Source organism: Dreissena polymorpha, chromosome 16, assembly GCF_020536995.1.
Source record: "Dreissena polymorpha isolate Duluth1 chromosome 16, UMN_Dpol_1.0, whole genome shotgun sequence".
Taxonomy (NCBI): domain Eukaryota; kingdom Metazoa; phylum Mollusca; class Bivalvia; order Myida; family Dreissenidae; genus Dreissena; species Dreissena polymorpha.
Window position 1 is genome coordinate 40454561 of NC_068370.1, and position 15178 is coordinate 40469738.

The 15178-nt window shown below is 35.8% G+C and overlaps 1 protein-coding gene across 7 annotated transcripts in view; it reads right to left on the reverse strand.

Annotated features, from left to right (window-relative positions):
* The window catches only part of LOC127861589 (regulator of G-protein signaling 22-like), a 93598-nt gene that overhangs the window by 21895 nt on the left and 56525 nt on the right, over positions 1-15178 (reverse strand). For all 7 annotated transcript variants that reach the window (XM_052400205.1, XM_052400204.1, XM_052400202.1 and 4 more), the window contains 6 exons: positions 11390-11620; positions 6481-6657; positions 5146-6269; positions 3775-3936; positions 2154-2346; positions 372-571 (listed from right to left, as the gene is read on the reverse strand). In XM_052400205.1, coding sequence (XP_052256165.1) covers positions 372-571; positions 2154-2346; positions 3775-3936; positions 5146-6269; positions 6481-6657; positions 11390-11620 — 2087 coding nt within the window. The remainder of the gene's footprint in view (positions 1-371; positions 572-2153; positions 2347-3774; positions 3937-5145; positions 6270-6480; positions 6658-11389; positions 11621-15178) is intronic.

Consider the following 15178-nt stretch of genomic DNA (forward strand, 5'->3'; position numbering starts at 1 on the left):
ATTTTCTGTTTAAAGGATCTCTCTTTTCAACAAAAATGCAGGTAAGACGAGCAATTCCTAATCTTTTTTCAGAATCGAACACATTATGCAATCTAGGTGTGTAACAGAAACATTTTACAGACTTTACAACAGAATGTGGATAGTTTTCGACTTAACTTTTAAATATTTTAAAAAAGGTCTCAATCTTAAAAAAATTACTTGGCAGACTTTAAAAATCCTTGAAAAAAAAATAAAAAAAATATGAAATATAAATTGTGTGCATTCTTCTCTTTATAGTAGTTGAAGTACACTGATGTGCATGCAGAGTGGCTGTGCTTTCTTGGTTTACTACCAAATATAATTGCACTTATTAACATGTAATCAAAAATTACTTTGCAGACATTGGTCGTCTCAGTCGTGGAGTTGACGTGCGGTCCACCTGCAGGCTAGGGGACAGAAGCTGGGTGTGCACCATCTGTTCACGCTGCCACGCTTCAATGAACTTCAGTGTGGGCTCTGCGTAGGCTCTCTTCATGCCCACAGGCGGGGAGGTGTCTGTGATGACAGGCTGAAACCCTGGCAGGGAGTGCACCTGAACAGAGGTGGAATATTGTATGAATATTTAGAAGGCGTGTACCAAAGCAAAAGCTAAGAGTTTATACAAAGTTAGATATTTAACTTGACATTGTAACATAGGTTTTTTTGTCTTCTTTAGCTCTACCTGAATATTTACTATATCCCCTTAAAAAAAATTGTAAATTGAGTTTGCCTCTAAAAAACACATATATAAAGAAATATCATTCCATAAGAGATACATGTTACATGAAACTCTGGATTTTTACTAACTGTATTTCCCACATTTAGACCAAGCTTAATTATATAAAAAAATATTTTTAAAAACAATTTTACAATTCCTGAAATCTATTCACTTTACTACAGATTTTTTTATGCAGATTAAAAAAAAAACACAGTTGATCCTGATCTTAAAACACACTCATTTTTTTTAAAAACTCATGTGTACATATTTGTCTTTAAATGGGACTATGCTGTGCAAGAAACAAGAAACCGTCGGGGACGGGTGATGCTCCCCAAAGGGTTTTTTTGTCACAATATTGCACTATATATTCAGATAAAAGGAAACGTCTTGAGGGGCATAACTTTGGACAAAATAATACGATGGATGGTTAAGCAACTTAAAAATTTCAAAGGGCCATAACTCTCTAAATAAATCATCTAACCAGAACCCACAAATAACATGCTCATCTCCACAAGGTAGTTAAGCTTCCCATAAAGCTTCATTGTATTCCAGTCAGTAGTTGGGAAGAAATAGCCCGGACAAGAATTGCACTATGTACAATATGTACAGTTTATAGAAAATTTCAAAGGGCCATAACTCTGTACAAAATCATCCGACCAGAACTGGCTGATAATATGCACATCTCCTCTTGGTAGTGAAGCTTCCCATAAAGTTTCATTGAACTCCCGTAATAAGTTGCTGAGAAATAGATCGGACAAGAATTGCACTATATGTACAGTTAGTGGAAAATTTCAAACGGCCATAACTCTGTGAACAATCATCCGACAAGAACCCGCTGATAATATGCACATCTCCTCTTGGTAGTGAAGCTTCCCATAAAGTTTCATTAAATTCCGGTCATTAGTTGCTGAGAAATAGCCCGGAGAAGAATTGCACTATATGAACAGTTAATGGAAAATTTCAAAGGGCCATAACTCTGTGAAAGATCATCCGATCAAAACCCGCTGATAATATGCACATCTCCTCTTGTTAGTGAAGCTTCCCATAAAGTTTCATTGAATTCCGGACATTAGTTGCTGAGAAATAGCCCGGACAAGAATTGCACTATATGTACAGTTAATGGAAAATTTCAAAGGGCCATAACTCTGTGAAAAATCATCCGACCAAAACCCGCTGATAATATGCACATCTCCTCTTGGTAGTGAGCTTCCCATAAAAAAATTATTGAATTCCGGTCATTAGTTGCTGAGAAATAGCCGGACAAAAATTGTGCACGGACGGACACACGGACAGACGGACGGACAGACGAAGCGGCGACTATATGCTCCCCCCCCAAAAAAATTTTGGGGGAGCATAAAAATACACAAACAAATTATTCTGAAGACTGAAATGAGCATAATGATCCATAAGCTTGTACCACATGAGGAGAGATGGTCAGTTCAGGTTTCCTGATCCTCGGCAGGCAGGATTTGGGCCTCAGGGGCAGCAGGGGGGCTGTGGGGGGCGAGGGCTCCACGCCTGATGGGGCCTTCATATGCTTCAGGTGCTGATACAGCAGGTTGCGGTCCGGGTTGGAACGCATCATCTGCTTCAGTAGGAACCTGGGGGCCCTAAAAATGGTTGATTCAACTATTATTAGTGAAAGTGCATTATTCTAGAAACATCCACACACAACAAATAGTAAACGTTGAAAAGGTTAACAAAACATTCCAAAAACCTCTGAAGTTAAACTGAACATTATAGACACATCTAAAAAAAGCTCATTTTAACAATCCAGAATCATCTGAAGCTAAACTTAAAATTCCCGAAACATCTGAAGCTAATTTAGCATTCCAAAAACATGTGAAGCTAAGCTTAATGTTTACGAAACATCTGAAGCTAAACTTAGCATTCTAAAAATATCGGAAGCTATACTGAACATTACAGAACCATATGACACTAAACTTAACATTCTAGAAACAACTGAAGCTAACTTACTGTTCCAGAAATATCTGAAGATAAACTTAACATTCCCAAAACATTCAGAGTTAAACTTAAGATGTATTATGGCTGTAATCATTTTGTAACAGCATTGTTTAAATTTTCGAAGTTCACACAGGTCATCAAATTTAACACAATTTTTACAAATGATTTGGTATTTTAACTGGACCCAGTCGTTATTGTCAAGGTAAATGGATACTAAATTATATAGATGTGTAATCATATACTCTCTAAAAAATCATCTTGATTTTCTAGAAGACATGTTTTGAGTTAATGACAATTGCTGGTTACTCGACCTGTGTGCTGGGAATGCATATATGTTCACCAAGAAATCACAGTTATGTTTTAAGATTGGAGACTACAATGGGAAACTTGCCTCAAGGTAGGCTACAATCATCATATAAAAACTCCAAAAATATGTTTAAAAAAAGTAAACTTTGATTTTTGTGAAGTTCTTTCTTTCATATCACATTACAAATCATTTTTATTAATTTTCTTAAATGCAATCAGTCTAGAATGCTCTTAAAAAATGTATGGTAATGGGGATCCCTACTTGCAAAATATTGACTATTTTTTACTTTTGTAAACTCTAGTAGGTTAATTAGGTAGAAGTGCTGGACTGACAGATTTACCCTTAATTTAGCCTTGTAAAAAAAAACAAAAAAACACCAAAACAAGAGCTCTCACCATAGGATGGCATATGCCCACTATAAACGCTTTGTTAGAAGTTATGAGCATTTTTCGAAACCTAAACTCAGATTTCGAAACCTAAATGCGGACCTTAAGTTCAAGGTCAAGGTCACAGGGGTCAAAATTTGTGTGCGTATGGAAAGGCCTTGTCCATATACACATGCATACCAAATATGAAGGTTACATCTGAAGCGACATAGTAGTTATGAGCATTTTTCAAAACCTAAACGCAAAGTGTGACGGACAGACAGACGGACAGACAGACGGACGGACAGTGCAATCACTATATGCCCTCCTTCGGGGGCATAAAAATACTAAATAGTACAGTAAACAAATATTTCCCCCTACTAGTTCAAAACAAGTCCTACCAGTAGAGCAGTAAGGGCTCCGCCAGCATGTTCTGTACTCCCAGCAGTTTCTCTAGGGTCCATGCTGAGGGCTCCCCTAGACCCATCTGGGCCTTCTGCTCAGGGGTCAGCTCAAACTCGGCTCCCGGCTTGTGGTAGTGTTCCCGTAACCAGCACAGGTACCTGCAGAGGTGTACGCAGTTTATGAACTTTCCTTAAAATTATTACAGGTACCTTTAGGACTTTTGGGGAGTTAATGAAATTTAGGAACCTCTAGGTTTTTAGGGCATCCAAAAAAAATCATTTATATTATCATAAATACCTGCTGGAGTTTGGGGCATTCATGAATTTCCCTTTATATTAGCACATGTTAGTGTAGGCTTTAAGGCATTCATGAAAATTCATTGGTATGAACACAGGTACTCATGGACTTTAGGGGGTTATGAAAAATCCCAATAATACATATTACTTGCAGCAAAATTATGCTGGACACTAGATATCCCTTATATGGTGGTTTGCCAAAATCCATTTATCATGATCAAGATATTTCCAGATCACATCATAACTGGTCAACGCATTCACACATTTATAAATGTATGCATTAGCATAGTTAGGCAATCTTAAAACTTGTTATATTCTTCAACTTTGCAATATGTGCTATATACATCTGCGATATATTGGTTTATCAAATAACATTATTCCATAAAGTATTTTTAAATAAAACAGCTCTCATTTATTTAGACTTCATGTACAACCTAATGTTATTCCTCTCTGTCAAAAGCGTGGGCTGTAATATTTGGTTACTGATTAAAAACTTTTCAGTGCGGAGAACAATTAGATCTTTCTTTTGTTTTAAAAAATTATTGGTGTATTTTTTTTAATTGAGGGAAACCTTTTCTTTAAATTAAAATCAAGTTGTCAAATAATAAAATAAGATGACATTCAAGTTTTATTTTCAACAGGTTTTGCACTTTTTTTAATGGATTACTATTGGGGGGGAGGCTGAGTGTTTTGTTTGGGATGGGGGAGTTGGGAGATTTTTCTTTTAAAAATTCCTGGGTAACGATCATTGAAAAGAATTATTTAACAGAGTTAAAAAGCAGCTCTTATGAAAAACGACACTAAATCCATGTGTGTTAAGTGTTGTCCCAGAAAAGCCTCTGCACTCTGCACATGCTTATCAGGGACAACACTTTCTGCTTTTATATTTTTTTTTGTTTACAGTAAGTCTCTTCTAAATAAAAATCCAGTCTAGGCAGAGAGTGATGTCCCTGATTAGCATGAGCAGACTGCACAGGACAACACTTAACTCTCATGTATTAAGCCCTGTTTTCCAAGATCACTGCTCAAATATACACATTTGGAGAGAAAGGTCTCATCACAACAACTTACAGGAGTATTTCATCTTCGTTTGCCATCAGCCTCATCCTGTCAATGTCCACCCAGAGTTTCCAGTTCCGTTCCCCGAGCGTTCCCTTCAGGAACTTCTTGAACTGCTCCACCCCCTTCCTCGTACACAGGCTGTACGTCCTGTGCTTATGCTTCCGGAAAAATGTGTCCCCTTCTTCGTAATCCTCTTCACTATCTAGCAACGAATCTACGTCACTCTCCTCTTCGACGTTTTTCCGCATTTGTTCGCTAATTTTTTGTTCTGATTCTTTTTTCTCCTCTATCCCAGCCTTGTGTATATGCTCTTCAACAAAGATCATTCTTTCTAGTGACTCTATGCATATATTTGAAAAGCTTGGATCAGGAAATATTCCCTGAATTTCAGGCATTTTTCCTACCTCTTTGTCATCCATATTCTTTAATCTGCCTATCGCTCTCTTCATCACAGCCCCGACAACAATAGCACCTGCATCGTCAAGGCTCTCAACAAAAACAGTCTGTACGTGAACCTCCGTCTCAGTAGCCATACTGTCGTTCACATCAACAGCCTCATCATCGCCTTTCCCTGAATCTTTCTCATCATCATTATCTCTCTTGACATCGTCGTAAATTCCCAGATCGCTGTCATTCATAGACTCTACACTTCCGCTGCCTTTCGGTACGGAATACACAATGGAGCTGTAGGGGCGACTCTGATCCACCACACATAACTTATCACTGATCCTGGGCGTAGTTGGTTTACCATCAGTGGAATACAATTTACTTTTAAGCAAATCAGCATCAGATTCCGTCATAGGATATTTCTGATGGTACTGAGAAATATATTTGGATGTCTGTGTAGAACTTCGCACTGACGAACCTATGCCACTGTCAGACCTGTTGTACGGATCACTATACGCACTGGACGGTCGGGCACTAGTGGGACGGGTACTGGACAGAGGTCTTGGCCGCTCACTACCGGGGCGCGATGGGGTGGTCACTGTGACTCGTTCTGTTGCTATTTTAGCAGTGGCATACCATGCGTCAGTCTCGGTGGTGGAGGCGTTACCCATACAGACGTACATGTCAACCATGAGGGCTTCCTTTGGATCCACCTTGATTTCCTCATCATCTTTCTTCTTTTTAGCCTGAAATAATGTTTCATCATTAGTTTAACACTTAACTACTCAGCTATGCTTTTTCACTATTTTTCAGCCCCTTTTAAAACCAAATTAAATTTAAGACCTATGTTAACAGATGCAAGTTTTAAAGTCTTCATTTCCAACCCTAAGTTACTGATGAGCAGAAAACAACATACATTAGTCAATTGAACAGCAATATGTTTTCAATCACCATCACCTTGTCGGGCCGGGGTTTGAAGTCAATCTTCATGAGCACGTATTCGCCGTGCTCCCCCGTTATGCGGGCCTGGGAGAGGAGTTTGGCGAGCCTGTACTCCAGGTAGAGCTCACTCTCCAGAAAGGAGGGCAGTCTCTCAGCCTTGACCCAGTGGATACCTTGCTCCTTGTTTAGGGTCTGCAATGGCAATGGTTAAAATGCATGAGCATTAGCCTGTGCAGTCTGTGCAGGCTTATAAATGACAACACTTTCTGCCTATCCTGGATTTTTGCTAAGAAGAGACTTTCTTTAAACAAAAAATAATGCTAAGGCGTAAAATGTCTTCCTTGATTAGCCTGTGCTTACTGCACACTTGACAAACATGCATTAAGCCCAGTTTTCCCAGAACAAGGCACATATCATTAAATGTTTAACCAAATGCAGTGGACCCCCCTGCTTTTTGTTTAGCATCTGCAACAGACGGTGATAAAATTATAATTCAATTCCTGACAAAATACATTAGGATATTCTAAATCAGTGTAATTTGATAAATTCCTGGCTCCTTGCTAGACATTGCATAATTGCAATAAACTGTTACAGGCATAAAACAAAATATTAAATTCATGAACATCAAATTAATAAGTAAAACAATACTGAAATTGTCAATCAAATTGTGCAATAAAGCCTAACATATAATATAAGTATCACTTTGCAAATATGTTTCAGGAATGGAGAGACAAATTAATTGATTTGCATTAAAGCTTCCATGACCATTCTGCAATAAGGAAAACGATTGTTTCCAATAACAAATTGATCAAAGTCTTGGAAATTCATCAAATGATAACAGGACCAATTAACTGCATGGAAACTTGCTGCTGTGAAAGCAAGATCCATAATTGATTATTTGCCCAGGAAAATGTCAATGTTTAATTGCCTTATAATTGGAACCTTTGCCATTTGCATCACTCAAGACAACATCAGAGGAATTCTTATCACTGGCTTAGATGACAAGATTGTAAGAGGAAATGAAAAACAATAGATGTGCCAAAAAATAATTGAAATAACTCCATAGGTAACAAACTTTGAACAAATATATTGCAATAGCATAACAGCAGTTTTCTATGCAGCCTTATGGCTTTGAAACAAGACTTTTAATAATGTTGAAAATACTGTAATTATGTTATGGCAAATCAAATTGAAGTTGATCTTTTCTTAGTGACTTGAGAACATAAAATGTTTAAATTTAGACTATGTAAGGTGACTTACAACTTTCTCCCTTTTATTCTAATTTTACAATAAACAGAAATGCTGGGTTCAATAAACACTGATGCCCCAAGTAGAAGCCTTGTCGGTATTGAGTAATCAGCCAATTTTAATTAGTCCAAAAGTAGGTGTATGTTAAAGTTGAAATGAGGTCAGTTGATATGGTTTTCTTGAGAATGGTCATAGATCCATACAAGTATAAAATATTTAATTCAAGCAGTAGTGATAATAAAAGAAAAGCGTCATTTTGGCTTTGGCAAGAACTTTAGACCATCTGAATTAGTCCAAGTCCAAATGATTGTAAACATCAAAACAGGTCAAAACAACTTGGTCATTTGGGTGTGTTGACAGTGTGCAAAGACAACATCCAAGCTTTGTAGGAATCCTTATTAGAGTCAGATGAAACATTCCCTGTTTGGGTTAACTTCAAATGGATGAACAAACAGACGGATGGGCCAAATGCTACATGCCACCTGTGTTGGTAAAAGCCAAGGAAATAAAAATACACACTTCATGCTGTTAACAGTATTCAGACAGATTAATATTATGATAAAATGAACTTATTTAAAAACAGCAACTCAGTATTTATTGAAAGCCAACATGCATTCAGTTGACCCCAACAATGTGGAGCACCAACCACTGCAAAGATCTGGTGTGATGGAGCCATACAAAAGCAGATCAATGTCTTTTAGACTAAAGCATGGTAAGCATTTGATGGTGCAGCCATACTTGTTGGCTTTTAATGTAGGAAACACAAATTGAAGTGACATAAGGAAAGCTTTCTAGTCTTAATAGGTTTATGTTCTTATCATTGTATTTGGATTGGGTATTCAATTAATAAGGAAGACTTGTATGCAACATGCTACATACTTGTATACCAGTAAACGAAGACATATTTAGTGAGCATGTAAATCCATTTTTACAGCAGACACCTGATGTGTTTCTCTTTATCCCAATAGACACTTTAGAACTATGGATGATGATTGTGACTTTATGAACATTATAGACAAGTAAGCACGCAAAATGCAACATTTTGTTCATTATTTTTTTATTTTTAATATGCCAATACACTTCAACACTGTTATTTCGAACACCGATAATATGAAGTCATCGTTATTTCGAAGTATTTTTCGGGTCCCGATTTTGGTTCTTCTTTGTTTAACATAAAATTTTATTGTTAATCCGAACTTCGTTAAACCGAAGAAATCGTTAATTGGAAGTGATTCTGTCGGTCCCAACACTATAATTCGCACCTTATTATCAATCTTTAATCCGAAGTCAAAAATGCACAATACTGAGCGTAATTTTACACCTTTGTCGTCTGCGCATGGAGCCTCAAAACCGATAATTACACGTTTGTCCTTTGCGGGTAGCGTGTTAATTGTATAATGTCGTCAAAAGCCGATAATTACTATTTATGTAGTTTTGCATTCTTTAGTAACAAACAAACGTGTGACGTTAGGTGTGAGTAAATGTGGTCAAATGAAATGCATCATATTTAAACTCTACCTTTTTAACAAAAATCATTACAAAATGTCTGATACAAACAAGTCAACCACGTTACTATTTTCCCAATTATAATTTGTGCTATTCGTTATATTTTATATGTTCTGACAATTTGTGCTAGTCATTAAATTTTATATGTTCTGTAGTTAGAGAAAAATAAAAACAATCGTTTTATTCCTCTGTTTGTTACAAGCAGAAATCTATTGCTATCTGACTTGTTTACGTTTTTAAGTAAAACAATTATTAATAGAAGCGTGTAACCGAACCATGCAAATTCAAAAACATTTTATTTTTACATAATCAAAGGGGGGACATGATGCATCCCACCCCTTGGTTCAGCTAGTGCACATAGCCAAATGGCCTTAACATCCCCATCTAGTTACTGTTGTTATAAACTTCTCACCTACTAAATTGAAAACTAGTTTATCATCTTAGGAATTTTATCTCATCAATAAACAGACATCTCAACCAGCGGTAGCTAATAGACACAATTTATAAAATGCCACATTTTAATGGCCTCTATATAAAATATGAACGTCAAAAGATAGTTTATTGGAAATTAATTAAGGTTACCTTTTATAGTGTATCCAAGATGATACCATTTCATTTGCAAGTTTACCATTGTGAGGAAGATAAATCAGTTTAAAATGACCATCAATTTTGTTGTTAAACGTATATCTTTTAATTCTATAATACAATTTCATACAATAATTTGTAAGAAACATACCAAAGTGATTTTCAAACAATACAGTCTAAAGAACAGCTTTATCCTACGCTGTGATAATTTTGATCTTCAAGGGAGATATTGACCTTAAAACGATGTGACTACATAAAGCCTTTGGCACATTTGCAGCCACTTTCATTCAAAATCTTTTAAAGGGGAACATTAAATATAAAATAGTTAATGAAACTGTTTTCTAAAAAATATAACCTGTAATTCTGATCTTGACCATGAGGTTGACGGGTTTGTGTAGTCCTCACATGGTATATATGAGCAATACATTGGAACCACCTTTCATGAAAATCCAACAAAGGACAACACCAGCGCATGGTAACTTTAGTAGATGTCCACATATTAGCTTATCAAAATTTCAGCCTATCTCTTAATAAAGAACACCCTCCAGTTTGTGTTACTGGAATTTGTAAATAATATTGATTCGGTAGTAAATATTACTTTGTTACTTACATATGAAAACTAATTTCTTCAGACACCATTGGCACAAATGTTTTAACCAAGTTTTAATTGATCATGGGGAAAATATCTTAATTCTAGAATGTTCACAACCTGACCTTGTGACCTAGTTTGCATGTCCCAGTTTTAAACCAATGCAGGAATAATTTTCAAACCTAATTACTTGAAATCTGATCAATAAATGTGTCTTGTGGAGTGACTTAAGATGGACAAACGTTGATCACAAAAGCTCCCAATGAGCATGCTGTGCTCATGCGAGTTAGTTTAAACCTATTTATTTTAGCTCCATTGCATTGAAAGTCTCAGGCTTATTAAAACGCTCTCGAGTCCGTTTCCTGGGCCTAGAACCAGTACTTGGTGTCTTTAGGGTAGATCTAAAGAACGCTCCCACAGTGGGGATTGAACCCATGACCTCCTGGTCGCTAGGCGGACACCCTATCCATAACACCACAGCACCTCATGCGAGTTAAAGTAACATGACTACTCAATATCGTACAATATTTCGTAAAATAAACTTAACCAATTAAAAATCAGTGTTCCTTATGGCAATTGCCGAAATTTCAACGCCAGATGTGGTCTGGTAAAATAGATATTTGTAGATACAAAATGCTCGTTGTTTTTCTATTTTAATTTCCCGCAACGATATCTAGTCATACGACACATGAACACTAACATGGTGTTTGTGTGTCGTATGAATAGATATATTCGCGGATAATTCAAATGGAATTAATTGTGGTCACAAATAAAATAAAAACGAGCATTTTGTATCTACAAAAATCTATGTAATCATACCACATCTAGCGTTGAAAATGTGGCTATAGCTATATGGAACACTGATTGTTTAGGTGTTAACTTTACTTTACGAAATACTTTACAAAATTTTCGTTGATTTTGAGCATTATAGAGACTTTAAACAAATTAATGTTCCAAAACATCTTAGCAATGACTTCCAAAGACATGAATGCGTACCGTTACAGTAAAACTAGTGTGAATCTCAAGATTTTTCGGCTCCTTGTCGTCTTCCATCGGGATCAGTGGGATGTCCATGAAGCTGTGTTTCTTGGCAATACGATAGATCCGGGGCGTCCGGTTCTGTGAGCGCAGGGCTTCCTTGATCTGCCTTGCAAGCTCCTTCTTGGCTGGACTCAGCACCTCGAATCCTCCTGTCTCCTTGTTGAAACATAGCGGCTCTGGGAATGTCTGGAATGTGGATATACAAAATACAATATCAAAGCTGATGCATGTGTGTAAAGTGTCGTCCCACAGGCTAATCAGGAAAAAAACTCTGCTTCTATGGAAGTTTTCGTTTAAATAAAGTCTGTTCTGAACATCTAATCTAGGCAAAACGTGTCATCCCTGATAAGCATGCCCAGAATGCACAGGATTATCTGTGACAACACCTTAAGCCCATGCATTAAGCCCCATTTTCCCAGGAGAACAGGCTAAAACAAGAGATGTGTTTGTCAGAATGTCAGAAAAAGTTTGAATCCTTCTTTTCATCACTTATATTGTAATTTAGGTAATAATAGATGAAAAGTGACTGAACACTAACACTATGTCAATTACAGCCTCCCTTGAACAGGTCAATTTTCACCAATTAATGTATTAAACTGCATGCCAAAGAAGCAATTATGTCCAAATTCTTGATAAGCTAAACTGCATGACCCCACATCATAAATTAAATCTAATTTAATAGCGTTTGTAATTTACAGACAATTTTATTATCACAACAGATTTTTTTATTCTGCAAATTTTAATTTTTACGATTTTATATACAAATGGTTGGCATTAGAAAGATAAGTTCAATTTCACAAAAATTGTTCTATCATGCTATTTTGTACCCAGAATATTTGCAACATTAGAAATTGAACACCTTTCTAAAGGTTCATCTTGTCACTCATGTTCATCAAAATCACAATAGGAAATGCGAATCATTATTGATGTACAACCAGAACACATCTTCTGGTGAGTATGCAATCACAGCTACAGCACTTGTCCTTCGATTTGGTGTGTAATGAGCCTTGATATGGAACAAGAGATGTGTTTGTCAGAAACACAATGAACCCTTTTGTGCCGCTTTGAAATAAAATTTCAATATGGAACAAGAAATGTGTTTGTCAGAAACACAATGAACTCTTTTGCGCCGCTTTGAAATAAAATTTCAATATATCATTTGCCAGGTTTAGAAATTATCTCCCTTTTAAAGCCTATTACTTCCCTTTGATTGTATTTTTTTACTTTTGACCTTGAAGGATGACCTTGACCTTTCCCCACTCAAAATGTGCAGCTCCACGAGATACACATGCATGCCAAATATCAAGTTGATATCTTCAATATTGCAAAAGTAATGGCCAATGTTAAAGTTTTTGGACGGACGGACGAACAGACAGTTAAAATGCTATATGCCACCCTACCAGGGACATAAAAATTGGACTTAGTGCATAAGCAGGGAGGTTTTCTCACCATTTTGGGAATGGGACCAGGTATAATTGGATTGGGAAATATCGTGTCATTTTGAATAAATTTGGAAAATTAGGTTTGTTGATGTTTGCTCACAAATACGTTTAAGTTAGAATAAAAGTGATATTAATACTATATTTGCTAAGATTTAACATAAATTTAAACTTAATTTGACATGAATAAAATATTAAGACTTATTTTAAACATATTATTTTTTTCTTAAATATTCAATTGGAAATTTTTAGGTCTCATTTGGGAACAATATTTACTTTTTCCCATTGGGAATATGGGGACACTAACAGACCCGAATTTGAACAAGAAAAAAATCTGATAAGCATTAGTGCAGTCCGCACAGGCTAATCGGCGACACTTTCCCTTTTTCTTGAATTTTCCTTTTAAAGGAAGCCTCTTCTATAGGATAATTCAGGTTAAGCAGAAAGTTTTCTTCCAGATTAACATTTGCATTCTGCACAGGCAAACCTGGGACGACATTTTACGTGCATTCATTAAGCACTGTTTTCCTAGAGAATAGGTAAAGGCTGTGTTACAAAATAAAAGTCAAAATTACATGTGGCAAAACAAGTTCATTTTAAAAGGACATTTTCACAAACTTTGGCATGTATTGAAGTTTATCATTAAATGCTTTGCTCATGTAAAAAACAAGAATCAAATTTAAGAAAGAAAAAAAGTAATCCTCAACCGGACTTGACCCTTGGAGTAAAAGTCTAACATGTAAACCACTTGGCTATCTTTGCTCTGCATAGAGTGAATGGTGTACTTAATATAGGCAATCCTTGTAATGTCACAAAATATTACAATAACAACAGAACTCCCCAAATAATTCAATTGTTTAGCCTTTGTAACGCTTAATAATTTTCTGGTTTTTAAATCGTCAAAAAACGCACATAATGGATATTTTAGAGCACATGGTTAATGTTCTGAGTATTACCGTTTCATCGCAAATATCATAACCACAACGAAAATGTGCTAATCTGAAACATTTTTTTTTCACTTTTGTCAATTTACCCAACATTTAAAAGGTCTCTTTAAACAAATGTATTGAGAAACTTTAGCTGTCACTTGGTGCTGGAATAATATTGGTGTACATTGACGTTCAACATGCATTTATTAAAGTACATAGAGTTTAAATCTTCTTAAAGTTGCATTAATATTATCATATTTGAATTGCAGCTTATTTGTTCCTACATCAATGTTCAATCATGCAAACAAAAATCAATTTAAATCATTTTAAATTTTCAATTACATGTTACAATTTAAAATTCTGTTTTATGACCATGGATGAATTTCCCATCAAATATGAATCTTAATGTCTTTATCTTCAGAAAAAGTTGTTTTATAACATTTTGTAATTTGAATATGCTAATTTTATAAAACAGTTTCATGGAGAAAAATATTTTAAAATATGTAAATAAAGATTTCAATCGATTTACAACCAACTAAAAGATCAATCACCCAGAAAAATCATTAGCTTGCTTTATTGCACCATTAAGAGTTCTGACTTTTGGCATGCTCACAAAAACAAACACTAAAATCTCCACTTTGAAGAGTTTACAATAACAACGTCCTCAAATGTGCAAACATCGCTGATGGTCGAACAGCTGTCATAAAAGGGAAGATTGTCATGAAATAAATCTCACTACGTCTTACTCACTGAGTCTTATCATGTCTCGTATATCGTAACAAGTCCCAGATTTTGCATTGTCTTTTTAATGAATTATAATTAATTTCATATAGTAATAACTTCAGTTTGGGTCGTTCATTAAATAATGTCTATGGACATTTCCCCAGCCATCTGATTCTCCTAGGGCAGCTGTTACATAATGTTCTCTAAGTACACCCTCTTATTTTGGCACAGTTTTCCCAGGAAATAAACGAGTAGTTAAACTTGCAAGTGATATGACTTAAATACTGTTTAACACTAAGGAAATAGGAACAAACAAACAAATAAAAACTTACTGCAACACTTAGGTGTTCATCATGCAAACAAAGTACTGAAGCATAATTTTGTTGTCCACTTACTGACAGTATAAGAACATTTATAAATGTTTTCTTTAAATTGGGGCAAACAACTATTTTGCAGGAATATAATAGCCTCGCTCTGGGAAAACTGAGCTGAAAAAATCCCTGTTTGTAAAGTGTTGTCCCAGACTAGCCTGTGCAGATTCCACAGGCTAATCAGGGATGACAATTTCCCCTTTTACACAATTTTATTTTTATTTTAGGAAGTCTCTTCTAAACGAAAAACTAGTCTAGTCAGAAAGTATTGTTACTGATAAG